Raw genomic sequence first — 26,566 nt, 5'->3', positions numbered from 1 at the left:
ACAGCTGGAAGGATTTCTCATCTTTAAAAAAATTAGATGGGTACCGAAAAAAATAACACCCCCCCCAAAACAGCCCTTACTTTTCCAAAGAGGGTGGTCTAGACTGCCCCCACCCCTGTAGTCCTAAAGCTCATTATGTAGCCCAGGCTAGTTTGGAACTCAAGATCCTCCTGGTTCAGTTCCACCAAGTTCTGTGATTACAGGAACTAAGACTGACTGCCATTGTCTTTTTCTTTTGGGACAGGACGTCACTGAGCCCAGGCTAGCCCTGAAGTCATTTTTGTAGCCAAGGACAACATGAACTCCTTATCCTTTTGCCGCCATCTCCGTAGAACTGGTATTACAGGCTTGTACCATTATTCCCACCCGCCTTTTTTTTTTTAAATATTTATTTATTTATTATGTATACAATATTCTGTCTGTGTGTATGCCTGCAGGCCAGAAGAGGGCACCAGACCTCATTACAGATGGTTGTGAGCCACCATGTGGTTGCTGGGAATTGAACTAAGGACCTTTGGAAGAGCAGGCAATGCTCTTAACCGCTGAGCCATCTCTCCAGCTCCCGCCTTTTTTTTTAAGATAAATTTATTTTACTCTTTTTGAGTTTGTGTTCTGTCTTCATAAATGTCTGTACATCACACATGTGTTTAGTGCCCACAGGAGGCCAGAAGGCATCAGACCCTGAAAGCGGATTTACAGATGGCTGTGAATCACCCTGTGGGTGTTGGAAATCAAATCTGGGTCCTCTGGGGAAGCGCATCAGTGCTCTTAATCTCCGACATCCCCTTCCCCGCCTTATTTATTTATTATTATTATCCTGACTTCTACAATTCTTACAGTCTACGAACGACTACAGTCGATGAACATGCTTTCCCGTCAGGCGGAACTGTAATACTACATGTCATCAGCAGATGTCGCACCCCTAATATGTGACAAAGCCACGCTGTAAAATTGCTAGCCAAAGGGCAGCCATTGAGTAGCTCGCTGCGCAGCGTGCCAGGGTCTTCGGGTTAACACTCCCACAACTCAGTGAGGATTAAATCCGTCAGTCATACAGCGTTCATCGAACAACGGCCCAGCTGGGGGAGCGAAGTTATTTCCAGGAAGTGGTGAGGGAGTGGGGCTGCGAGGCCTCCACGCACACAGCCCTGCCAGCAGGGGGCACGCGACCTTCGTGCTGGGGGCCCTGCCTCAAAGGTGCTGTGGTGCACTGCGCCCGGGACAGGCTCTCCACCCCTGGGTGCAATGGTAGAGGGAGGGCAGAGCCACAGCAGGGGGTGCACACGGGTGAGACGGCCACACCGCTTGCATCCTAAAGGGACTTCTGCAAGGGAGGGAAGCCCGGGAGACGGCTGAGCGTCTGCACCCGTGCGCGATCCTGCAGCCTGAGGATAACACCGAGCCCCTCTGCCTCCCGGGCCAACACCGCGCCCAGGTCTGCGCGCGCAGGCCGCACCTGCCCGCGCACTCGGGCGGCCACGTGCTGTGGCCCCGCCCCTCCCCGCTCGCGTCCCCGCTCCCCACGCGCTCCCCGCCCCGCCCCGTTGGGCTCCGCTCCACTAGGCTGCGCTGGGCGCCCGGCGGCGGCCGAGGAAGGGACCGCGTCGCCCCTCCCTCCTCACCCCCCCGCCCCCATCCTCTCGCTCTCCCCGGGCGGGCGGGGCTGCAGCCGCGCACCGTGGGCTCGCGCCCCGCCTTTGTCTCCCGCGCCCGCCGCCGGCTGCCGGAGCCGCTTTGTGCGGCGCGGCCGCGGCTCAGCATGGACGTGACTGTGTCGCAGCTCGTGGAGCTGTTCCTGCAGAGCCCGCTGGTGACCTGGGTGAGCGCGTCCTGGCCTTCCTCCACTCCGTGCGGCGGTGCCGGGGACCGGGAGGCTCCGTGGCGGGTGGCCTTCCCATTCGGGAGCGCGCACCTGTTCCCGCTCGGGGTGTTGGGGGGGGGGGTGGGCGCTCCTGAAGCTCGGCGTCCCGCGCTGGGGGCTCCGAGTGGGGACGCGGAGCGACGGGCTGGGCGCGCTGCTTTCCAGGGAACCTGAGACGTGAGAAATGCGTTGAAAAAGTCCCTTTTATTTGTTTTTGTTTGATTGGTTTTTTTTTTTTTTCCCTCGCGCTTCGGGACGCTGGAGAAAAGTAGCCAGAAGTTTTCCTCCTGTCCTGTGTCTGTTGCCTGGCGCGTGAAGGGGACAGCGCTCGGGAAGGGTGGGCTTGTTGCCTGCGAAGGGTGCCGCTGTGGTGGGTGACATCCCTGGCCCGCCTGTCCCCCAGCGTCAGACCAACGTGCCTTTGCTTCCCCGCAGGTGAAAACTTTTGGCACGTTTGGAAGTGGCCACCAGGACAACTTGACTCTGTACATGGATTTAGTGGATGGCATCTTTTTGAACCAAATCATGTTGCAAATGTAAGTTGCCTTTTCAGAGAGGATGCTTTCGGAAGCCTGAGATTGCTGTGTGAATGCCGGGTGGTCAGGGAGGTGGGGGGGGGGTGCCTGCAGGTGGGCCGCTGGACTCTCCCTGGCTGCTTACTCAATTAAGGAATTTGGAACTGACTCGTCTGGTCTGCAAACTCAAGGACTTGATGGTGGTCTGAGCCTTGACATTAAAAGTCCCTTTTCTTTTTTGGGGGAGACCCAGAACTGTAACGAGGGTCTGATTACAGGAAATGTCCGGTGGGTCTGGAGCGTCGCAATGTGGTGGTTGAAGTTTCGCTGTGGCTTGGTAACCGAGTTTCTGAGCCTCCCTTCTCTTGCCAATTGCTGGGGCAGATGCAGTCATTTCAGAAGTCTCCTTCAGAAGGCACATAGGCAGCCGTGCCGTGCCGGACCGTTTGGCCTTAAATGGGGTCTCTGTAGATATTACTTGCCTCTGACCACATCCGTTGCAGAATTCTGCAGAGCCTGTCTGTCTGACATCTTATCAGCGTGTAGGTGTTGGCTCTTACGTACTGTGTTTAACTTAGAAGCTTCAGGGATCGTATTGGAAGTGAGTGTCAGTGTGAGTCACTGGCACTTGGGGCGAAGTAGAAACACCTCAGTGTGTTCTGTGGAGCCGCCTTTCTATTAACCCATTCACCTGGGGCTGATGGAGGTGCCACACTCAGGTATTCGTTAGCTAATGGAAAACAGTCTCTGTTTGTAGCTGGGGGCAGGTATGGGGTGCCTTCCCCGTTAGAGGGCTCGACATTTGATGTCACTGTGGTGGAACTGTCATCTTTTTTCTTTTCTTTTCTTTCTTTTTTTTTTTTTTTTTTTTTTTTGGAGACACAGTTTCTCTGTAGTTTTGAAGCCTGTCCTGGAATTAGCTCTTGTAGACCAGGCTGGCCTTGAACATGGAGATTCGCCTGCCTCTGCCTCCTGAGTGCTGGGATTAAAGGCATGCGCCACCACCACCCAGCTTTTTTTCCTTTTTTCTTTTTTTTTTAAAAATTTCTTCCGCCAGGTAGTGGTGGCACATGCCTTTATCCCAGCACTCAGGAGGCATCTCTGTGAGTTCGAGGCTAGCCTGGTCTACAGAGAGAGTTCCAGAACAGCCAGAGCTACACAGAGAAACCCTGTCTCCAAAAAAAAAAAAAAATCCAATCATGATCCTTCAGCATTTGACCAGATTCTAAAGAAATATATTTGTTCTTGGCTTTGGTGGTGTGTCTTAGACTCTGATGAAAATGTTTTTTTCTGGGGTTGCCTCATGGCAGGCTTGGGGTCTGGCCACTCTCTCCTCATTCTGTCAGACTGGGTTGCTATGGTCTGAGGACCATCGGAACTTCAGCCTATCCCCGTAGAGCTCAGAGCTCGAGGCTGTTTAATTAGGGAACCAGCAGTGTCCTCCAGGCTTATACCCGAGCTACACGGAGGCACTGGGGAGAACAAAAGCCCAGGGCCCGGTTCTCTTTCTTTCCCGACCTTTGGAATTCCTGAAGCCTTTACCACTTGCCTGTAAATCAGAGGAGCCTGTTGGACCTTTCTGAGAAAGGCCGATTCATTACTTGTTTGCGTTTGGCCCTGGCTAAATTCTGCGGAAGGGTCAGCCGCTCCTCTCCCTGGTAGTTTTCGGTGTGCTAATGGGATCATTCTGGAAGAAGGACTGGCCGGTATGCAGCAGCCCTGGGACAGCCGCGGAGACAATGAGTGACTTTCCTGTACCAGGAAGGACAGGCAGGAGTGGGTGGGCACTGGACCTGCCTATCATCAGATTCCGCTTCTAGGGAATCATAACTTGGCACCAGGTAACAGGCCTCAGAATGTGTTTGCCTCCGGAAGTGGGTGTGGCTTGACTGCCAGGGGGCCTGTGGAACGGCTCCTAGCAATGTTTTCCCCAAGCTCCAGGCTGTGATTTAAGATGCACACCTTTTACTCCTTGTAAAAGTAACCTCTAGCCAGGCTATGTCAGGATTGTGATGCTTGCTTTAATCTCAGCAGTTGGGAGGCAGAGGCACTTGGATCTCTTTGAGTTCAAGGCCAGCCTGGTCTACTAGAGCTAGTTCAGGACAGGCTCCAAAGCTATAGAGAAACCCTGTCTCGAAAAACAACAAACACGAACAACAACAAAGTAACCTCTATAAAAACACAAACAGGGCATCTTCAGTTTTCTGGTGTTTACAGCGAGTGTCTAGGGTCCTGGGCTCCATACCTGCCACCTCAAAATGTACGTAACTAAAAGAACCTTGGATGAGTTCTTCTGCCAGATATGGTGGTGCACAGCTGTAATCCTAACAGTGGGTCAGGAGATCGAAGCCAGTCTCAGCTACCAAAGCCAGCCTGGGCTATATATGAGACCTTATCTCAAAAAACAAGCAGGACTACAGAGATGGTTCAGTGGTTAAGAGCACTGCCCGCTCTTCCAGAGGACCTGGGTTCAATTCCCAGCACCAGGTCCAGGGACCCCAACATCCTCACATGGACAAATGTGCACATAAAATAAAAGGAAATAAAGAACAAAGAAAAACAAAAACACCCTGACCGAGCATTGGGCATCCTAAGTGGTCGGGCTAGGTTTGAGCCCAGGGTCGTCTTCCTATGAGCAGTGCGGTACTGGGATTGTTGCTAGGTGCCTCAGTTTTCTCACCTGAAAAGTAGGAATTAAAGTTCTGCCCTAAGGAGAGTAATGAGATGATATTGCTAGAGACTATGCGGGTCAGTCACATACACAGAGTGCTTGGTTTCTTTAGTCTACTTGTGTGCGTGTATGTGGAGTCAGGACAGCTTGCAGAGTTGGTTCTCTCCTGCCAAGAGTAGTTCCTGAATTGAACTCAGACCTAGCTACCAGTGCCTTGACTTGCTGAGCATCTCACTACCCCCTCTGCCAGTCTCCTTCCCTCTGTGTTCAGTCTCTAAACAACCACACAGTTCTCAGCATTGGTCTTTCCCTGGTGATATATAGGCTGAGCCTTCGCCTCCCCTTCTGCCCAGTTGGAGCAGTGTCTGCCTAAGGATCGGGTCCTTATCGTGATCAGTGGGTGGGTGTAACCTACTGTGCTGGGTACCTGGAGACCACTGCTATGCTATTTTTGATAAATTCTCCCCTGTTGGGAGGCAGTGCAGTGGCCTTTGAAAATGGCAGAGCAGCGTGGCTGACTGGGTTGGGGTGGGCTGAGATAAGAGCCTGTTACCTAATACTTCAGTGCCATCTGGAGGCTGGCTGTGGTCACGTGACCGCACCTGGCCATTGTCTAGGGCAACTCTAGAAGGCTGGGGTAGTCTCTTGGCCCTGGCCTCCCTGACACAGGCCCACCTGGAAGCAGGAAAGCCCTACAGGCTCAGCTTTCAGGAGAGGCCCAGGGCTGGAATTCTTGAATGAGTCCACCAGGTGGTCCAGAGCACAGGCTGTGTTTCTCTTGTCTGTGAGGACTACTGGGAAACTGGGGTGGCGTGGTAGCTTCAGGCAGGGCTAGGGCTAGCTTCCACTGCTGACTAGTTCTGCTACACTGGACAGATTGCTCCACGCCCCCCCCCCCCCCGCCTCAGTTTCTTCTTCTGGGATGAAGGGGTGGAATTTTGTAGATGTGGGGAGGGTTAAGCACGATGGTGTGTATTAATATCCAGATGTCATTAGTGGGGTATGAGTGAAGTAGGGATGGGTCGTGTGTATGTGTGTGTGTGTGTGTGTGTGTGCGCGCGCGCGCGCGCCGATGTTTATCTGTGCTCGTGAAGGAGCCTCAGTGGACTAGGGGCTCTGCCTGCTGACTTCTTTCCGCCTTTGCTAGGATGGTGGCAAATTCACCACAGCCTATTGCTTGTTCAAATTCTTGTGACCCTGGGGCCTCTGACCCCCATTTTTAGCACCCGGTGTGGAACACTGAGTGGGTAGAAAGGGGATTTGCCTTCCGTAAGCAATGCTGAAACTTTTGGTTTAACACTTAATAAGTGCTCTTTACCCTGAGAGACTCGGTTAACTGAGGGAAAGCTAATGATGATGACAATTAGTCTAATTAGTCACATAACTAATGTCAGGGTTCTTTTCTAGTGTTCCATCAATTAGCCGCTTCTTCCCATGCCTGGGGAGAACAAAAACAGATATGGCTGCGCATCCCAGGTCCTGGGTGTGTGCAGAGCCTCTGCGAGTGAGTGGCTGTCAGTGGTGCACATGGACGCTTTCGATACCTGGTACTTGAGACGCGGCCCCTCTGATGTAGATGCACCCTGGGGGCTGTTTGCTTGGTATTCTCAAAGCCCTGAGTTCAATCCCTGGCATTACACATAGAAAGTGTGGTGATGCAGTCTTGGAATCTTGGTAGGAAGAGCAGAAGGAGGATCAGAAGTTTAAGGCAGCCTGGGCTACGTAAAACCTTGTCTTGAAGAAAAATTCAGGATCGAAATAATGAAACATAGCATATCCTAACACCCGCAGCCCCGGTTATTTCAAAGCTTGAGGCAGGAGGATTGTAGGTCAGCCTGAGCCACATAATGAGAATCTGCCTCAGGAGTTTCAAAGAAAAGTTAGGGATCAGTGATGAGTGTTTGCTAAACACGTGTGCAGCCTTCGCTTCACTCCCTAACTTTCTTCAAACCAGGAATTAGCAAAGCCTGCAGCTTCTCACAGATTCATGTGTGGTCCCGTGAAACCGCTGCTCACCCCGTAAGAGAGCCTGTCACATTCGGAAGGCTTCTGTGGCTAAAATGCCTTTACAGTTGAAATACAGAATGCTGCCTCTTTCCTAAGTTAATGTCAGTGGGGCTCTTGGCGTCTGTTTTCTTGTTAATTAAGGGCCCTAGAAGAAGCCTAATAGGCGGATGGTTTCTCCAGGCTCCTTCATGGTGTGGTGACATTGAGGAATGTTGTCACTTGACAGCTGAAAACAGTTTTCTAGGTTCCCCTTAGGGGACCCACGTGGCTGTTTGAGGGGCTGTGGAAGGACTTTGTGAAGTCAGGGGCTGCTGAGAGCTTGTGGGAAGGTTCGCATGCTTAGGACATGGTATGGAGACAGAGTATATGTCCAGTATTGATTCAGAGGTTGTGCTTCCAGTGACATTCGAAATGGTTGAAGATTTTCCTTCTATTATTCTCCATCTTCTTGAATGAACCAGATAGCCCCAGGAGTAGTTCTGTAGCTCCGCACCAGCCCTGAGGAGGCTCTGCACCCTTATCACAGGGCTTGGCTCACTTGAAATGGGAAAACGGGCCTCTGAGTTCCCTGCCCTTTATCCTTGGTGGTGCCTCAGGACAGCGACGGGAGGGAGGCCTTTGCTATGGAAAGCAGGCTCCCCTTTTCACTTCACTCTTCTGGGCAGACATTTCCCACCCTGTCCTGCATGTCGATGAGCCAAACTTTAAATCTCTTAGCTGACGTCGTTACAGCCAGACCCAAGTTTCGCCTGAGGTTGGAAAATGAGTGACGCTTGGGGTTTCCCGCACTTGGCGAATCTTGTGGGGTGTGATGGTACACCAGTCATATCCTAGACTCCTGGATGTCAGGTTGTCAAGACACCATTGTTCCCCTGGAGTGTAAATCGTGAGCAGGACTAACCTAAGTCCAGATGACAGGGAGACCAGAGCTGAGTGGAACGTGGTTCTTAAGGTCATAAAACATGCCAGCACCCCGCCCCCTGTTTTGTGTTTTTGTTTCTTTTTTTTAAAGATCTATTTGTTTATTTTATGTATATGTGTGTTTTATCTACATGTATGTTTGCATGCTAGGAAAGGGTATCCTATGGGACTACAGTTATAGACAGCTATGAACCACCATGTGGGTGTTGGGGATAGAACCCAGTACCTCTGGAGGAGTAGCCAGTGCTCTTAACCACTGAGCCATCTCTCCAGCCCGTTTTTTTTTTTTTTTTTTTTTTTTTTNCCTTTCCCTGTAACGTTCTGTTCCCAGTAATCTCGACCAAATACCCCTCCGGCCCTTGTACCTTTTTATATGCCATCTCAAAGAGCTTCAGTGATGCCTGCTGAAGTGAAGATGCTGCCTGTCTAATGTTTTCTCCCGTTTCACTGTCCTTCCGCGCAAGCAGTTCTCTCATTTTGGAAATCTCTTCCTTTAGCTTGTTGCACTGTAAAAGGCAAAAAACAAAAAAGAAACCCTTTTTCTAGAATGTTCTTTTCTTACATGTAGTGCACTATTCAAATTTTTTTCTTTTTTTGGTTTTTCGAGACAAGGTTTCTCTGTGGCTTTGGAGCCTGTCCTGGAACTAGCTCTGTAGACCAGGCTGGTCTTGAACTCACAGAGATCCGCCTGCGTCTGCCTCTCGAGTGCTGGGATTAAAGGCATGAGCTGCCACCGCCTGGCCTTTGCTTGTCTTTTTAATGCTAAAATGCAATTTTGGATAGGTTATTGGTTCTTATATATCTGTATGTTGATTTTTCACAGTGTTGACACCTGGGTGTCCCTTATGGCGCTCCCAGCAGTGGAAACAGGAATGGCATTGAAAAGGGCTGTGTTCGGCAGGGGCCTGAGTGAGGCAGCAGAGATGATGGGTTATGTAGGGTTCTAGCACAGCTGTGAGCACACTTAGGATCTGACTTGTGCTCCGGCCTCACAGCCTCATGACCACCAAAGGGTTAACGAGGCTTGTGAACCTGAGCACTGGTCCTCTGCTGGGGAAGGAGGGACAGTAAATGTCCGGAGGTGTGACTTCTCCGTTTCTTACTCTAGAGACCCCAGGCCCAACAATCAGCGTATCAACAAGCACGTCAACAACGACGTGAACCTGCGCATCCAGAACCTGAGCATCCTGGTGAGAAACATCAAGACCTACTACCAGGTGAGGCCTCTCTGCTGGCCCAGGGGTTCCTGCGAGTCTGGGGTGAGGCCCCTCTAGTGTGTGTAGAAAGGCCCCTCAAGTAGGTGGACAGAGACCCCTTGAGTGAGTTCCCATGTGTTTGCAGTGGGGTCCCTTGGATGGATTCCCCAAAGAAGCCAGAGTAAGTGGTGGCTGGCTGCTGACCCTTGGTACTTTTGTGTTAGCCCTGCTGTGGGGGTGTCAGTTTGGGTGTGGGGACTCTTGCATTTCAGACTGGCTCGTTCTGAATGCCTTAAGAGCCTGTTCTCTATGTGTCACTTGGGGACTCTGGAAGGGGTGCATGGTCCATGCCTCTGGATCTGTAGCTCTCTGCCGGAATCACTCAAGCAGAGGGAGGAGGAACCACAAGGGCTATAGGGACCAATAATGGAACTATTGTGCCTCTAGGCCAGCAGGAACTTGGGCTTACGGTGTGAAGAATCCACTGTACACTGCTTGCTGTGTTTGATCAGATGTGCTGGTGGGTCGGTCAGGGTTGCGAGCTCTTCTGCATGGCCAGCACTGGTGGGGAACGAGCTGCAGCTGGGGACCTCAGACCCCTGGCTTCCGAGTCTCTGATTATCAGTGAAACTGCCTTCTGCCATGTGATACCTCTTGACACTCCGGCAGAACCACAGTCACTCTCAATGCCATGGCTCGAGGACCATTGTTGGTGCCAGGGTCTCACAGATCTATGGCCGGATTCTGCCCCTTCAGTTCCCTGGTCTGTAGCTGAGTCCTGGTGCTTGAAATCAGTGGTCTTCGTAGATGTGGTGAGGTCTCTGCCGACCCGAGGACTCCTGTTAGCTGAGGCTTCCCTCTGCCTTGATTGCTGACTTTAGACCAGTGGCAGAGGTGCAGTCTTGGGCTTGCCCTGGGCCCAGGTCCTACCAAGGACTGTCCGTGGGTTGCAGGATCCTTGGCTTCTCTTCATTATGGATTTGAAATGGGCTTGGAGAGGGAAGAAGTGGGCAGTGCTTTGGGTAGTCTGTCCTGACTGTGTCTGTCCTGTCAGTGGAGGTGAGCTGTACCATGTACACAGACTGTAGAGATGTGGCTGTGGCACATGTGCACCCCCACCTGTAAACGACAGGTGCAGCAGCTTCCTGCCCAGTGGGCTCCTTGCTGCCAGTGATTAGTAGCTGTGAGGGGCCAGGTGAAAGGCCTGAAGACAGTGTGCCACTGAGAGATGGTTGCTGCTTAGGGTTCCAGAAACTCACACAAAGGAAGAGCTGGGCAACCAGAATGGAGGTGGGGAAGAGGGCCCTGTGTTCTTGTCGTCTCTTAGCTCTTTGAGAGTGGGGATGGCATTGGGTGGCTGTCTAGCTCCAGCTAAGCAAAGTGTACAGAAGCACTTGCTGGAAGCAGCAAAGGGCCACTCACTGTCTCCTCATTCTGCCAGCCTAGAAAGAGCTCGTGAGATGTGTGCATCGTGACTGGCACGTTACCTGGGCAGTGTTTTGTGTGTTCTTTCCTTCTGGTTTATGGGGAGCAGAAATTCTGTTCTCGTGTTAGAAGAATATTCAGTCTGTATAAACAGCTTGAGAAACAAGTACCATGAAGGCGGCCAACACGTCAGTCTTCCACCAGAGACAATCGCCAATCGCGTTTAGTGTTTCCTCCCCGCGGTCGGGTGAATGGGCTTTGTTTTGAGCCGTGTGGGCATGCCATAAGTGTAACTGCACGTCCTGCCCTTTTCCCTTCCAGGGCAGCACTATAGCTTATTTATGTGAAGAGGGTATTCAATGGGCATTTTCCCAAGGAACCACTGCCCGGCTTCCCTGTTGGAAAGTAGCCCAGAGCGGTATGAAATGGCCCACATGCCATTCCAGCTAGGCTCAGTGGTGCACGCCTGCCTGTGATCTCAGCCCTAGGGAGGCAGGAAAGGGAGGTGGAGAGCTTGAGGCTGGCCCGCGCTGTACAGCGAGTTTACAGGCAGCTCAGGTCGCACAGTGAGACTGTTTAACAAAGCCAACCAACCAAGAGCAACTGTTGCTCCTTCCTCGGTCTGGGATGGCCAGGAGGGAGGGGGATCATCCCCGTGGGTATGAGAGGGGTGCTTTTTGGAAGATAACCTTTAAAATTATTATTTACACGTATGGGTGTTTTGCCTGCATTTATACAGTGCATCACATGTGTGCCTAGTGCCGTGGAGACCAAAAGAGGGCAATGGATCCCTGGGAGTGGAGTTCCAGGGGTGCCGTGAGCGGCTGTCTGGTCATTGGGAATCTCACTTGGTTCCTCTGCAAGAGCAACAAGTGTTCCCAGTGGCGGTGCTGCCTGCAGCCCCCAAGCTCCATTTTCCTGAAGTGCAAGGCCTTGACCATGCGAGGCAATTGTCCTGCCTGAGCTACATTGTGTGACCTTTAGCCTCAGTGATAGGTAGATGCCAAGATGCAGCTCCAACTCCGCCCTGGCCAGCTCTTTGGCAGTTGTGTCGATAAGCACATGGCAGCTGCTGAGCATGAGAAGCGGCTTGACAAAGGGGACAGTTTCTCTCAAGTTAGTGTGTGTGCCTGTGTACCACAGTGTCTGTGGGAAGGTCAGAGGACAGCTGATGAAAGGCTCTTCTCTCCGCCTGCCTTGGGTACAGCAAGTGCCACCATTAGTCACTGGCTGGAATGAGACACCGTCAGAAGTCAACCCAGAATAGGGCAGGGTGTTACACACTTGTAATCTCAGTAGTTAGGGGATGGAACAGGAACACAGGGAGAGCAAGCATTGAAACATCCTCGGCTACATAGACAGTTCAGGGCCAGCCTGGACTATATAAGACCTGGTTTTAAAAAATACAAAAAGGCCAGGCTGTGGTAGTGCACGCCTTTAATCCCAGCACTCGGGAGACAGAGGCAGGTGGATCTGTGAGTTCCAGGCCAGCTTGGTCTATAGAGTGAATTCCAGGACAGCCAGGGCTACACACAGAGAAACCCTGTCTCGAAACAGAACAAAAGAAAAAAGAAAAGAAGGCAATAGATCTTCGGCATTGTTGGTGGCAGAAGCATATTAATCTCACTCAGCTCTGTGTTGTGTGGCTTGGGGAGTGCGAAGCCGTGTTTCCTTAGCTGATTGAGGGGTTGAGAAATCCAGCCACACACAGAACTTGCTTTCATGAATAACACATTGCATTGGCTTTGCAGAGAAATTACCTTCCACGCTGCCGCCTTGAAAGCCTAAGGAGGAGGCTTGTCCTCTTGATTGGCCAGCTCGCGTCTACAGCTGAGGAAATTACAGATCATGTTTTCATCCTGGGTTCCTTCCTCCAGGTTGGGAAATGTCAAAGGAATCCAGTTCACCCGTCATCTCCCCACCTGGGGGTGCCCACCGTCACCATTGTGGTCCTTGCCTGCCTTTGCTTTCTTTGTGTGTGTGGTTTGTAATTCCCAATGTCTGTGTGAAGTGTATTCTTTTCCGTTTATGGAGGAGTGTTTCTCCTTGCCATTAAACATTCATTTGTATGAATGTCAGCGCCTGTGTGATGTTTTGTGTGTCTGTACTGTCGTTGACATTTCCGATATCCCTCTTTCTGAATTATGAGCGGTACCACCCTGAACATAAATGTTTCAGCAAACTCGTCTTTGGTTTCCTCAGGGTAAGTTCCTGTCAGGGAGTTGCCGGGTCAGAGGGCATGAATACTTTAGGGGTGTTTGCTCCTTATTGCCACAAGTACCCTGTTTATAGGCCTTGTCCTTTTTTCCTGGTGAATTGCTTTTTTTGTGCCTTTCACGGTTGTGCCTGCTGCCCTGTTTGAAAGACCGCATTCCGTGTTGCTGCTGAACACTGGCCAGAGTTCTAGGGTGGGGGGTTGTTTGCTCACTTTGCAAAAGCTGGTACCTCGCTCATGGAAGGCAGACTGTGCCTGAGATGGTCTCTGCCAGTCTCTCTGGGTGGACTCCCTCTCTAACATGGAACCCACTGAAGGCAGTCTGGGGATGGAGGAGGAGGGGAGAGATCATAGGGTCCCAGGCAGCAGACTGGGCTCTGTCCTGGGATCAGTGGAACCTCTGTTTCCCTGTGGGCCACGGTGTGAATGCCGAGTGGAGGACAGCAGTCTGCCTGGGCCCCTCCTTTCCTCTTCCTGCCCCCTGCTCCCCCACGGGTGTGTGCAGAGTGATGAAATGAGAGACAGGAAGCCCTGGTGGCCCAGCGGTGGGTGTGGCTGGGGTCCTGTGGGACTGATCTTTGCTGTGCGTTTCTCCTGGGTCTAAAGGCTGTTGTTCATACCTGAGATACTGTGGGAAGGAGATCAGACAGTACTGCTGCAGCTTGTCACGGGACGAGGTAGCTCTCACACACAGGCCAGGAAGGATGAGGACCCTGACTGACAGCTTTCTCTAGGGGGTGGCCCTTTGCCTGTGCCTTGGGGGCACCAGGCTGGTGGAGGGGTGTCCTGGGAGGCACCTGAAGGATGGATGTGAAGTAGGCTGGAGACGGGATTTGGGCCAGGAGTAAGGGTGAGGCCCCTGAAGATGAAACACTTGGGGTGCCATGCTAGCGGATGTGAACCTCGTCCTGATGCATTTGGTGTCGTAGGTGTTTTGTGCTTTCCTGTTTTACTAGAGATCAAACCCAGGACCACGTAGGCTCATCAAGCACTCTACCACTGGGTTGTACCCCTCCAGCCCACACACCCGGAGCTGTAAAAGGGAAAGGATGGAGCTGTTTTTCTCCTTATTTTAGAAAGGAAAAGGGCTGAGTTGAAACTTGGGTACCTATGTGGAGAATGAACCATGAGTTGGCTCTGGCAAGGGAGCAGGGGTGGGGCTGGGTGTGACCTACACACCAGAACAGAAGACTAGGTGGAGGCTGGGATTGAAGGCCCACCAGACCAAAGGGAAATGAGGGTCTTTGTGGTTTGTGGTCACCTAGGGTCTGTGGCTGTGTGTGCTGAGGAACCTGGGTTTGAGACCCGGGCAGGTGGTCTGTGGACCCAGCTCCACTGGGATTCCCGCCTAAGAAAGCTGTATTCTGCAGGGTGTCTGTTCATTGGCTTTGAGGCCAAGGCGGGAGCTGGGGAGCTAACTGCTCAAACATTCAAGGTCACAGAAGTCATTTTCTCCTTTTGACTCCTGACTCCGTACTTCCTCTGGTCTTCCCTCTCCCTGTCCTGCTGATCCCTGCAGCTTATCTTCTGAACTCTGGTGTTGACTGGGGAGGAGGTTAAGGGGCCCTGGCCCTGGGGACTTGCCGCATTCCTGGGGAGGCTGGATGTGAGGCTACCTGGAAATTTGATTTCCACCCCCCCCCCCACGTCTCCTTTTCACCTCACCTTTTTGTTGTCAGCTCAAATGCTGTCAAGGCATAATGAATAGCAACAGGGATGTGGGGGACGGAGCTCAAAGTGGGATCAAAAGGCAGAGACCAAGCAGGAGGGAGCTTAGCCTTCCTTGAGACCAGGGCTTGCCTGCCTTCTTCTTCATTGCAGCCACATCCTCAAGAGGAAGAAGTTGCAGGGCCCATTTTACAGGTTAAGAAACCGAGACTTATGAAGGAGGAAACCTCAGCCCCAGAGAGCAGCATGTTTCTCCTAAGTTGTTGGCTGCCTAGAGCAACTTCTTTCTTCAAAGTCAAGTTTCTGGTGTCTGTGTAGGGAGGTGGCTTGCCTTGGGTAGATCAGTGTGGGTTCTAGGCTGGGGGTGTTGCTTCTCAGAGCATCCTGAAAGGGTTGCCCCTGATTTCCTATCAGCCTGGGGCCCCAAGAAGCAGGGACTGGGTTGCTTGTGGCACCTCTGAAACCAGCATTTCCGGGGTTGGGCAGAGGGAGCAGCTGGCTTTTCCCCTCACCCCCGGAGCAGCAGGAAGTCAAGATACTGGGCTAATTGCAGCTGGTGGGAGGGGTGAAAGGTGGGTCTGATGTAATTAGCAGAGTTGGGATTCTGCCAGAGGTATTGGAGGCTTATCACAGTTAGAGCGAGCACGCCTGAGTGAGCATGGGCACATTATATGTGCTAATGTGAATGAGTATGCATGTGTCTGTCTACATGCACATACGTGAATACCGTGTGTGTGTGTGTGTGTGTGTGTGTGTGTGTGTGTGTGTGTGTGTATGCAGACATGCATTATTAGTCTGGGCTCTTCCTGTGGGCTCCTCCTCCTGGTCTTGAGTCCAGATTTGAATTGCCAGGATTTCTTTCAGGGATACCTGGGGCTGTGTGCTGGCCTGTGCCCCTGGTCCTCTGTTCCCAGGTGTGGAGAGTGCCCCCCAGTGATATGGTGGCTCCTGCGCTGGTCTGTTCCCTTCAGCCGAGAGACCTGCACGTCTCTTCTGCTGCTTTCCCGTCCCGAATCTCCAGTGCATTGTCTCACTGTATCAAGGTGTGATTTTCCCACCGTGGCTCGGTCTTAGGAAGACTTGTGCATGTGAGCCCCTCATTTGTGGTGGTGGGTGCACAGACATGAGTGGGAAGGCTGTTGTCATGGAAGCCATGGTCACCCTCAGTTGCTGAGGAAGAAGTCTGAATTCATGCTGCCCGCAAAATTACAGCTAAAACCACACATGGTACACTGTACTTCAAACACCAAGAGTCCCCGAGCCTCTTGGTCCATAGTGGTCACTGTACAAGTCTTAGTGAGTGGTGTTGGGCACCCAGGACCATGAGACTCAAGCCATGCTGGAATGAATGACAGTGTAACAGTTTGTTCAATGGTGGTATCCGGTAGGAGGTGGGAAGAAGTACCCCTTCTCTTGTGACCAGATTCAGGAAATGGAGTTCTCAATTTTAAAGTGAGATGGGGGGAGGGGGATTCTCCTTATCTCCATGAGGTGGGTGTCAGTGCCAAGGTTGGCATATTTGATTGTAACTGGTTTATCACATGGAATCTGACGAGGATTTGCCCAGGCAAGCTTGGTTGTTCCCTAAAGCTGGCTACCTGGTGCACGGCCAAGCTAATAACAGTTTTTGTCGTTGAACTGTTGGCTCAAGAAAGACAGATCCCCCCTCCCACCATGGCTTTGCCAAGACATTCAGAACCCTGGCCTTTCCCAGATAATTTCATTCTGTTGTTTCTAGTAACCCTCAGAGCAGCCAGGGTTATAGAGGGAATGGGCAGGCCACACCCTACCCCGGATTCTGAGTTTATTGGTAATAGTTTGAGCTATAGATATTCCAAGAAGCACATAGAGGCTGTGATAGCGTGCACACTGCAGGGGTCTGATGGCTTGAGTTTTCAGTTGATCACAGATTGATGGGTGTCTCTCTGGATGTCGGGGTACTCTGAAAGCAGAGGTCTGCAGGGAGTAATCCCTTGCTGCTGTCATGATCTGCTATTCTTGGCTTGGAAGAGTCAGCTGGCTTCTCCCTGGCTGGGAAAGTGAAACCAGTAGCTGAGGGACAAGATGAAAAGTGGGAGGGCGGCCATGAGGGAGAGAGTTCTTCTACAGGATCCGCTTGGGCCGTTTAACTCGTATTTGGGTCCGGGAACTCCTGTGACCCCATTCCTAGCAACTTTAGCTTCGTCTGTAAGGTGTAGTGTGTGCTATGGGGAGGCTTAACAAAATGGTCTGGATATGTGGGATCTGTGAATCACAACAGCCGGACAGGGCTGACTCTGTAGGGGACGGGGGATGTGCAGATGGAGAATGTAGGAGTCAGGAGCTACAAATGCTTACGGAAGAGTAAGAAAAGTAATCGCCAACTTCCACAGGCGCCAAGTCCGAGCTGCTTACCTCTTCTCCCTGAGGCAGTGCCTGCCAAGGAGGGTTAAAAGGGACTTAGCGCTATGCTACACCATGGGTCTGATCGGTGGGTGGCTGGGCTGCCCTCTGGTCTGGTAGGTGTAGTGGATCCAAAGACCTTCCAAGGGCAGCCTGCTCTGACTCATGGATCGGCAGTATGTGCGCATGTGTGTGCCTGTCTCTTGCCCTGCTGGCCCGTTTCCTCTCTGATCTTTCTGGCTTATGCTTTCTGGGTACGCGCAGAGTGCAGAGTGGCTTCACACTTTCACACTGAAGGGAGCTGCCCAGGTTTGGCTGACATCAGCAATGAAACTCTAAAACCAGGCACTCGGTCCTTCTGTGTTTTTCTCACCTCATCACATGGAGACACAGCTGCTTTCTCTCTCTCTCTCTCTCTCTCTCTCTCTCTCTCTCTCTCTCTCTCTCTCTCTCTCTCTGTGTGTGTGTGTGTGTGTGTGTGTGTGTGTTAATGACCTGAGCAATATAAGCTGCTGCTTGATAAAGTAAATACTTCAGATACAATCATTTCATTCATGGAACTAGTGGGCGGCCCGCTCTGGGTCTGCACAGGGATCCTAGCTCTAGGCCACGACCCTACAAAGCCCCTGACCTCTTGCCCTTGCTTGGATGGTTGAATAGTTGGTGGACAGAAGCCTGATACAGGGCAGGGGCTCAGGCCCTGACTACATTGAGGTAACTGACTGAGGCCCTAGAGTCTGAATCCCACTCCAGGACCCTTGCTGTTTTCTCACTAGCCTGTGGGCTTTTTATGTTCTGTTTGCTTTGATGGAAATGCCACATGTCATATGGCATAAGAGCCTCAAGCCCTGGGAGGTAAAAATTAAATTGATTGTTTTCAACCTGGTCTAGCCAGCTTGGCTCCCCTGAGCTTTCTAAGGTTTAAGCCTAATGAATGACCTTAAGCTTAAGAAAAAAAACCCTCCTTTCAAACCTGCAGCCTACAGGCTCATCTCTGTTCTTGCTTCCGGTCAACACCTGCATCCAGTGAGGTGCAGAATGCTGCCCAGAGCTGAGGCCACTTGGGCAGTGCCTGTGCTAAGCTGGCCTTGTAGCCCCATGTCTTCGGAAGATAAGATATATGATGTGAGTTTTATGAGTGGAGCCTGAAGAGTTGTTCAGATGGAAATGGGCTGAGTCATGGACGTGGGTGTCCCAAGCGTGAGGTGTCAGAGGGCTGATGGTTTCTGGTGATTCCGGCCTGCTCTGCTGACCATATGGGATAGAATGTCCACACCTTCTCAGAAGACCTGCCTGGGTGAGGTGTGGGTCACTCAAAGGGGTCACTGCTCCAATCTGCAGCTTTCTCCCTTTCTCTCCTGCCCTTACCTTTGGTTCTCACTTGGGGAGGTTGCCTCTGGCCTGGGCAGCACCTTGAGGGGGCCTCAGGAAAAGCCTCCCCTCATCTGTCCTGGAGGAGGGTAACAACTGGATTTGCCTGCCCTTCTTGCTCAGTCTCTGTAGGGTCCTATTGCCATGGCAACCAACCAGAAATCCCTTCCAGATTCCAAGCGGTTTCCCTTTCTGTCGTTTGGGGGTTACTTATGGCCTCAGCTCCCTAGGTTTGGCCAGTTCAGAGACAGCGGGCTACTTCTGTATCCTGCTTCCCAGCTGGGGTCTGGTGAGCAGGACTGCTGTTATGACCAGCTCCCTCCTGCCTATGGTTGCTTCCCTTGGCCTCCTCTGGAAGGCCCACACAGACTCCTGAACCAGCTAATGGTTTTTGTTATCACCGTCATTGGATGTCCCTGCTCCCACTCACTGTCTCCGTGTCCCAAGGGCAGGAACTCTGGTGCCAGCTGCCGCCCTCATACTTGCGTGGCATTGCTTGAATATGACTGATGCTTTCCTAAAAGCAGCCCAGCTGCTCCAGCAGTTTTCCGCCCTAGCTCGGAGCCCACAGCCGCCGGAGAGGTCCACAGGCAGGTGGGGGCGGACCAAGATGATTCGGCTTTTGTCTGTATTGAAACTCGGGGCCTTATTATCAGCGGAGGTTCAAAGAGTGGGCTATGGGGATTTCTCAAGGCAGAGTCACGTGACGGGCCTTTTGATCTCCTTCTAAACTTGCTGTTTTTAACTGAACCTAATTAGAAATGTGACCAGTGAAGCTTCCACTTCTCTTTCTGTTGTGATGATTGAGGTGCCTGCCCGGCTCCATCCTGAGATGGGAGGTCCAGGTCAGGACCTCTCTTCTGTTCACAGCCTTCCCTGCTTCGGGGTTAGTGGTTGGGGTTCGTGTGGCCATGGGAGGAAGAGGCAATCTCTTACCAGGGTTTATGGGTCTTTTAAACCCCGGGGTCTGTTTGAACTTCTGGGTCCAGCGTCTGGAAGGCAAGAGCTGAAGCACTAGGCACTAGGTTGGTGGGAACCTTATGAGGTTCCTTCCACAGCTCAGGGTCAGGAGTGAGAGGATGAAGTAATGATATGGTTTGAACCCCTGGTATGTGTTCAGGGTTGAAGAGTTCAGAGGGTGTGAGGAGTAATGAGGTTTTTAAGTTCTGAGTAGAGCCAAGCCTTTAAAAGGCAAAGAGAAAGAAATGTAGTTTTCCAGAAAATTCAGCGCTGGTCTTGTAGAAGGCTGCTTGGTTTTAGAAGTCCTTAGTTCTTAAGCACAGAGCCCAGGGAGTTACTGTTTAGCTCTGCAAGATGGAAAGTCTTGTGGAGACGGAAGGCAGACTGGCAGTGCAGCAGCCCGAAAGAGCCAGGTGCTGTGTGATGTTATGTATATTACTGCAGTTCAGAAATTCAGCACAGAACCCCCTGCACACACTGTTTTTTTCCTCAGAGGAAGGGGCAGGCAGTAAGACAGTTACACCGTGAGGATGTGAAACTAGATCTGAGTGTTCTGTGCCTCAGGGTCTCAGAAGTCTGACACACAGGCTGCTAGAGAATGGGCAGGTTGATTTCTGAGGCTTCTAGAATCTTCTAAATCGTGCCGTCTGTTGTGTTGGGTGTTTGGTGTTGACAGTGGAAAGCTTTGGGTCTGTGGTGTGGAATCTTTGTGTACATACCTTGTTCTTGGTTGTTATGACATGAAAGTGTTTTGTTTGAGGCAGGGTCTCTCTCTCTATAGCCTTGACTCCTCTGGACCATCCTAATGTAGACAAGGCTGGCCTAGAATTCACGGAGACATGCCTGCCTCCGCCTCCCAAGACACATGTTCTTGTCTCAAAGATGAAAATGGAAGCTTAGTGAAACCAAGGATCCTGGTAGTTGTGAGGATAGGATCGAAAGCATTAGGTGGCTATGCCAGAAGACAGCTCCTTCCCTCTGGGACCCTGAACCCTGTGCTCCCCTGTGCTGAAGGAATTAGACTGCTCCCATTCCACTCTCTGGCCTTGCAGCCCTGATAAAGCGTGAATGTCACTTGCCAGGTGACTGAGTTCCACGTCAGGAGGGTGTGGCAGGCTAGCTTTGTCTTTTGTCCAACAGTGCTGGTTTGGAGTAGCCAGTTGGTAAACCCTGCACACCCAACCTCTCTGTTAGTAGTTCTATAGGGCTAACAGCGGGGGCCACAGACAAGGTTATCTATATATAATCAGCAGATCTTCTACTCCCAGTTCTGTAGCTAGCAAGTCTGAAGTCCAAGGGCACCTCCTGGCGAGGGCCTTCATTTTGTGCTCTAACGTGGCAGAAGGAGAGGGAGGGGCCAGGGAAGGGCTCACTTGTAGATAGGAGGGACACTTGCTAGAAGGGCCTTTATCAGTTCTTGAGAGCACCTCCTAGCTGTTGCCTTGGGGGTCAGGTTTCCACAGTGAACTTCAGAGGTCCCTGTTCAGACCTGCAGCAGCAGCACTGTACAGTGTCCTAGGGCTTTCCTGCTTGAGGCCTCTTTAAGGAGTGTGACAGCTCCTGAGGCCATCTGGCGTGTTCCTTGTTTCCTTGTGGGGCTGTAGGTGTTACACTGGCTGTGCCCTGTCCGTAACAGAGGAGGATGCCGCAGGCGTACCTTAGGAGGCTAGGTTGATGTGGAACTTGTCACTGTGTGTCGGATAGTTTTTTGAAGGCATAAAATGAAAATATATGTGGTGTTAATCATAAGGCGTGTGGACTTAAGAGAGGCTAAGTAACCAGAGTTGGTTGTATTAGTTCACTTTTGTTACCGTGATAAAACACCATAAGCAGAGCAACTTAATACTCTGACTTATAGTTCCGGGGATGGGCTGGTTGGGAGAGCGATCACATCTTCACCCGCACGCAGGAAGCAGAGAGAGCAAACTGGAAGTAGGTTAAGGCTGTAAACGTCCAAATCCCAGGGAAGTATTTCCTCCTGCAAGGCTCTACCTCCTAAGGGAGCCATAATCTCCCCAAACAATGCCTTCAGCCCAGCCAGGGACCAGATGTTCCTACGCATGAGCCTGTGGTGGACGGTTCTCATCCACACCACCACACCATTCAGCCCACCTCTCCCTCCCTCTTTTCCTCCCTTCCTTTTCTCTTTGTCAGTTTAAGGCTTTTTCTGCATTGAGACAATTAATTAACTAAGAGACAATTAATTTAAGAAATCCTAGCAGCTGAGATGTCCCTGTGGCTGGTGGGTAGGCTAGGATGGAAGAATTTCTGTTAGCATTTTATTATTATTGGGAATGTGTGTGTGTTGGGGGAGGGGTGCCTCTGGTGGTTGGAGGACAGCTTTATTTTTTTAAAGATATATTTATTCATTTAACGTACACTGCTGTTTTGTCTGTATGTATTCTGTGTGAGGGTGTTGGATCTCCTAGAACTGGAGTTGCAGACAGTTGTGAGCTGTTATATGGGTGCTGGGAATTGAATCTGGGTCCTTTGGAAGAACAGCCAGTGCTCTTAACCGCTGAGCCCTCTCTCCAGCTTTGTGGAGTCTCTCCCTCCTTCCTCCTTACACGAGTTCCAGCTGTAAACAGGTTGCCAAGCAAGGGCCTTTAATCACTGAGCTGTCTTGCTGACTCAGTAGAGGAGTTTTTAGAAGTTCATGTTTGAATCAATACAGAATTAACCTGGCAATCAGATATCTCCCCCCCTGCTCCCCCCCCCCCAGGCCTTTTGAGCCAGTCTTGGATCTGAACTTGGACTTATTTCTAGAGGAAGAAATGAGTGGCATTCACTAGGGGAGGGTGGGGTTTGGAGGGCCAAGAGGAAGGGTGGCACAGAGGTTAGGAACATGGGAGAATGAAAGGAGTGGGGGTCGGGCGTGTTTTCTCTCTTCCCGATTCTCTTGGTGAGCCAGAGGGACTCTGACTGGCCTTCTTTAAATAGGAGCAGGTTGGATCCCAGTGCCGGGTGTGTGTCCTGGGAACATGGGCTTTGCTTGGCCCTAGTGCTGCTGTGAGGTCAGGACCGGTATCATGTCTTGGCCTGAGCAGAGTCGGGGACTCAGATGCTTTATTTCTGGCCTTCTATTTTTATCACCTCAGTCATCATGAAAGAAGAGAAGACACATACCCGCCACTCATCCTCCTGCAGCCTCAGCACGTTACAGTGGTTCACCGTTCGCTGTCTTGCTGAGGCTGCAGCCGGTCCCTGGGAAGGGAATCTTTGTCTTCTTTGCTTCCTTTACAGCTGAGGGTTATTAATACCCGGGGAACTCCTTTTGATGGATCCCTGAGGGAGGAGCTAACAGCTTGCTCCCCAAGTGTGCTTCTGAGTCACGGCCTACTTGGAACAGCTCTGTCTTTATTTGGTGGAAGCGGCATGTGTTTGAGTGTCTCGATCCTTTTTTAGTCATTTTCAGTGTTTCACACAGGCTGACAGCTTGCCATGTGTGTTTCTTGTTTATATATCGTTTTGAGCTCCTACTGTGAACTCGAGCAGCAGGCGTCGTTACTCTCTGGTCTGATCTTTGAGATTGCTGTGCCTCTCATCCACATTACATAGAAAAAGAGTGGCTCAGCCAGCATCCAGAGCCTCTGTAGCCAGCCACAATCCCGGTCCACAGCCTAACCCTTTTCCTAAGCAAATGCAGCAGGGTACCTGAGCTCAGAGGTCAGGGTTAGTGTCAAGGGCTTTCGAGAGTGGGTTGTGGCCTCCCAGAGCTGCAGGTCCCAGACCAGCCCTCTTACCATACATAGGTGAGGTCTTGGTTGAGACCACATAAATGAGTTAATCGCCGGACCAGGGAGAGGGATGTAGTTCAGTGGTAGAGGGCTTACCTCACATGTTTGAAGGCCTGGGTTGTATTCCCAGCAAAACACACACACACACACACACACACACACACACACACACACACAAAGTGAATGGCAGAACTTATCCAGGACCCCACATAATGGAGTTGTCAGAAGCCTGGCTGTACATAAACTCATACACTGGCTAGAACTCGCTTGAATACTCCATTTCTCACCGACTTCCTGACTGAAACAATTGGGATAACCCCGGGGTTTGACCATTGTTCCTTGGTGTTTGTGATACTGTAGTGGGAGGAAAGGGTAGTAGGTGTGTAGCTTAGTGTTGGGATGATGGTTCTGTCTCCAGTGCCGTCAATCAGACAGGATAGATGTTAGCAAGGCAAGGTGGCTCACACACACGAGTGATCCCATCGTTGGGGGGGTGGGGTGGGGCTGGAGGACCAGGAGTTCAAAGTCACCCTGGACTACACTTAACCCGGTCTCAAAAAAACAAAAACAAAAACACCAACAAAAGAAAGACAGGAGCTTGTGAAAGGGGCTTGGATCACCCAGTGGGGTAGCTGTCAATTCCAGCTTCCCTGAAGAATGCATGGGGACCCCTTCCTCAGTGAGAGACCAGTAGTTAGCTGACCTGATGACCTAGGGAATTAGTATTGCTTGAAAGTTGTATATGATAGCTCTCTCAAATCTCAGAGGATTTTGACATGCAGTGAGAGCCTGGAACATGGATCCCTCTAAGCCGCTTCTTGTCTAGCACCGGGGACAGCAGAGCAATGGGCCCCAAGTGGTTTTGCTTTTAGCAATCTGAAGACAACAGCGGCTGAGTTCAGACTTCCTATATCAACTCCAGTTCCTCGGGTTGCTTCCTTCACTCCTTGCCTTGTTTCCATGTCGGGCATCAGCCTGGCATCTTCCTGACACTGCATAAATAGCTGTGGAAAGTGCCCAGGCAGCTGCCACTTCTTGTTGGCTTCTGTGGACCTTCAGACCAAGGAAGGCCCATGTGGCTTTGCTACCTCTACCAAGGGAGCCTCTACAGTTTGTATCTGACTGGAAACACAGGGATCTAGGAAGGGCTTTGGGGGCTACAGCCGTCAGTGCTCTCCTGGGTTCAGTCAACTCTGATTATATGGTTCGGATTGTTGTGTAGAAGTCTGGCCAGAGCTAGGCTCTGGGGGAAGGTGCTGCAGCTCCAGGCTTCCTCTGAGCCAGTCCATCAGACTTGCATGGGCTGCACCCTGGCTCCAGCTCCCGCATCCAGGGGCATGTGGAGGTATTAAAGCTGCAGTTGTGTACCTTGGAACCTGGTGGCTTAAGGTGGGTGACAGGTCTCTGGGGATTTATCTTAGGTGAGCATGCTCCTGGCTGAGATGCCATCCGGTATAAACATGCTCCAGTCTAAGCATTAACCGACAGACATGGTTTCAGAGTGTCAGAGGTCAGGGTCTGCTGGTCTTTTGTGTGTTAGGCATTTTCAGAGCACCCTGGATGCCCCTACTCTGCCCCCCCCCCCCAACTCAACTCTGCCTGCTGCTTCTCAGGGTCTCTCTTTCTCTATAGAGCACTTGTTATGTACCCAGACAGCTCGATGGCCAGTCCGCAGGTGCCGAAGAGTCAGGACCTAAGCTGATACTAACATAACTCAGTCAAACACCAGCAGCAGCTGTGGAGTCGATGCTGCCCAGCTGCACAGTCCACAGAGGAGCGGACTTAGCTTTGCCTGCCACACTGGGTGTTCAAAACCCAGCCGTTCACATTCTCTCTCCGGCACTGTGTTAGTGTCTGAGGCTGTGTGTTTTCTTTGGCCAGATCACCTTGGCATGGGCTAGTCATTCTACATCCTTGTACCTCGGTTTCCCTATTTACAAAGTGAGACTTACAGTAGATTGGGCTAAGGATGCGTAGGCTACCCTAGTTAGAACACTTAGAATGATGTCTGCCACTCAGTCACCACCTGCTGCCCTCAATCTGAGGACATTCGGAACGCTCAGAAGTGGCTCATACACTCAGTTCTGGCTGCCTCGTGGCTTAAAGAGATGGGTCTGGACAGGTTCACAGCTGATGCTGGCAGAGGCAGAGCCCTGGGGTTGTCCCAGGCACGAAGAGGAAGTGTACTGGCCCGTAGAGAAGGGGTGAGGCTTCCCTCTGATTTGAACAGTTGTGGGAAATTCTCAAATGTGCTAGTAGCAAAACCACACACACACATACAACGTGGTGGTTTGAATGATAAATGTCACTCAGTCTCAGGCATTTGAATACTTGACTCTCAATTGGCGGCACTGTTTAGGTAGATTTAGGAGGCTTGTCCTTGCTGGAGGAAGTATGTCACTGGGGGCAGTCCATTTCTAGTTGGCTGTCTCTGTTTCATGCTTAGCTTCCTGCTCCAGCCACCACACCTACTGCTTGCTGCCATGTTTTCTCCTTTCCATGGTGACCTCTTATCCCCTGGAAGAGTAGTTAGTTAACACACACACACACACACACACACACACACACGGAGTGAGTTTGGCCCCCTCTTCTTTTTTCTGAGTGACTTTTGGTCAGCCTTTAGAGGATGGTAGTTGAGCTATGTGTACCTCAAAGCCTGTGTGTGTGCGTCCGTGCACTTATGCATGCACACCTGTGGTTGTATTATCGGTTCTGACATGGATTCACTTTTTTTTAAATATTTATTTATTTATTATGTATACAATATTCTGTCTGTGTGTATGTCTGCAGGCCAGAAGAGGGCACCAGACCTCATTACAGATGGTTGTGAGCCACCATGTGGTTGCCGGGAATTGAACTCAGGACCTTTGGAAGAGCAGGCAATGCTCTTAACCACTGAGCCATCTCTCCAGCCCCCATGGATTCACTTTTTAATTGTAGCTTAGTCATAGGATAAAGAAAAAGAGGAAACCCAGTCATCAAAGAGCCTACTAAAGATTATAAAGCAGATGGCTAGGAAATTATTGTCCTCATTTCACAGATGAGAAAAAGAGGCCCTGGAGTGTGGAATGGCTTGCCCTGGGCCATACCCAGCTAGGGTGTGTGTGTGTGTGTGTTTTGAGACAGGGTCTCACTGTATACCCTGTCTGGCCTGGAACTCATAGAGATATATCTGCTTCTGCCTCCCTAGTGCTGGGATTAAAGGTGTGCGCCACTGTGTTTGGCCTGAGTGTCTGTGTTGAGTTCAGAACCCTGGTCTCTGCTCTCTGCCCATCATTTTTCTCTGCGCCATTGGCTTCTGAAATAAAATTTGTGCAGTTACCTCTGTTAGAGGTGGAGATGTGCTGTAGGGAGTGGATCCTGCTCCGAACAGTGTGGAAGGGCATGTTTGCAATCCTGGCACTCGGGCAACTGCAAGATTGAGAATTCCAAGCCAGCCCAGGTTATGTAGTAAGACCCAGGAAGGTAGGGAACCATAGCAGCCTCAGGGAGAAAGGGAACGGGGTCTTACTACATAGCCTAGGCTGGCCTGGAATTCTCAGTCTTCCAGCTGGGATCAGTGCCAAACTGCCACTCTGTTGGAACTGGCAGTAGCGTGGATCATGGCCCTGATGCAGTGGAGGGAGGCAGGGAGGAT

General features: G+C 51.3%; 1 protein-coding gene across 1 annotated transcript in view; it reads left to right on the top strand.

The window, feature by feature from the left end:
- Positions 1-1,563: 1,563 nt before the first annotated feature.
- The window catches only part of Ccdc88c (coiled-coil domain containing 88C), a 124,160-nt gene continuing 99,157 nt past the window's right edge, over positions 1,564-26,566 (top strand). Inside the window, exons 1-3 of the mRNA XM_050151438.1 lie at positions 1,564-1,819; positions 2,297-2,397; positions 9,084-9,192. Coding sequence (XP_050007395.1) covers positions 1,760-1,819; positions 2,297-2,397; positions 9,084-9,192 — 270 coding nt within the window. The 5' untranslated portion in view covers positions 1,564-1,759. The remainder of the gene's footprint in view (positions 1,820-2,296; positions 2,398-9,083; positions 9,193-26,566) is intronic.

This window comes from Alexandromys fortis, unplaced genomic scaffold, assembly GCF_014885135.2.
Source record: "Alexandromys fortis isolate MF-2015 unplaced genomic scaffold, M_Fortis_MF-2015_v1.1 scaffold_63, whole genome shotgun sequence".
Classification (NCBI taxonomy): Eukaryota; Metazoa; Chordata; class Mammalia; order Rodentia; family Cricetidae; genus Alexandromys; species Alexandromys fortis.
This window is presented reverse-complemented; position numbering and strand designations above follow the sequence as displayed.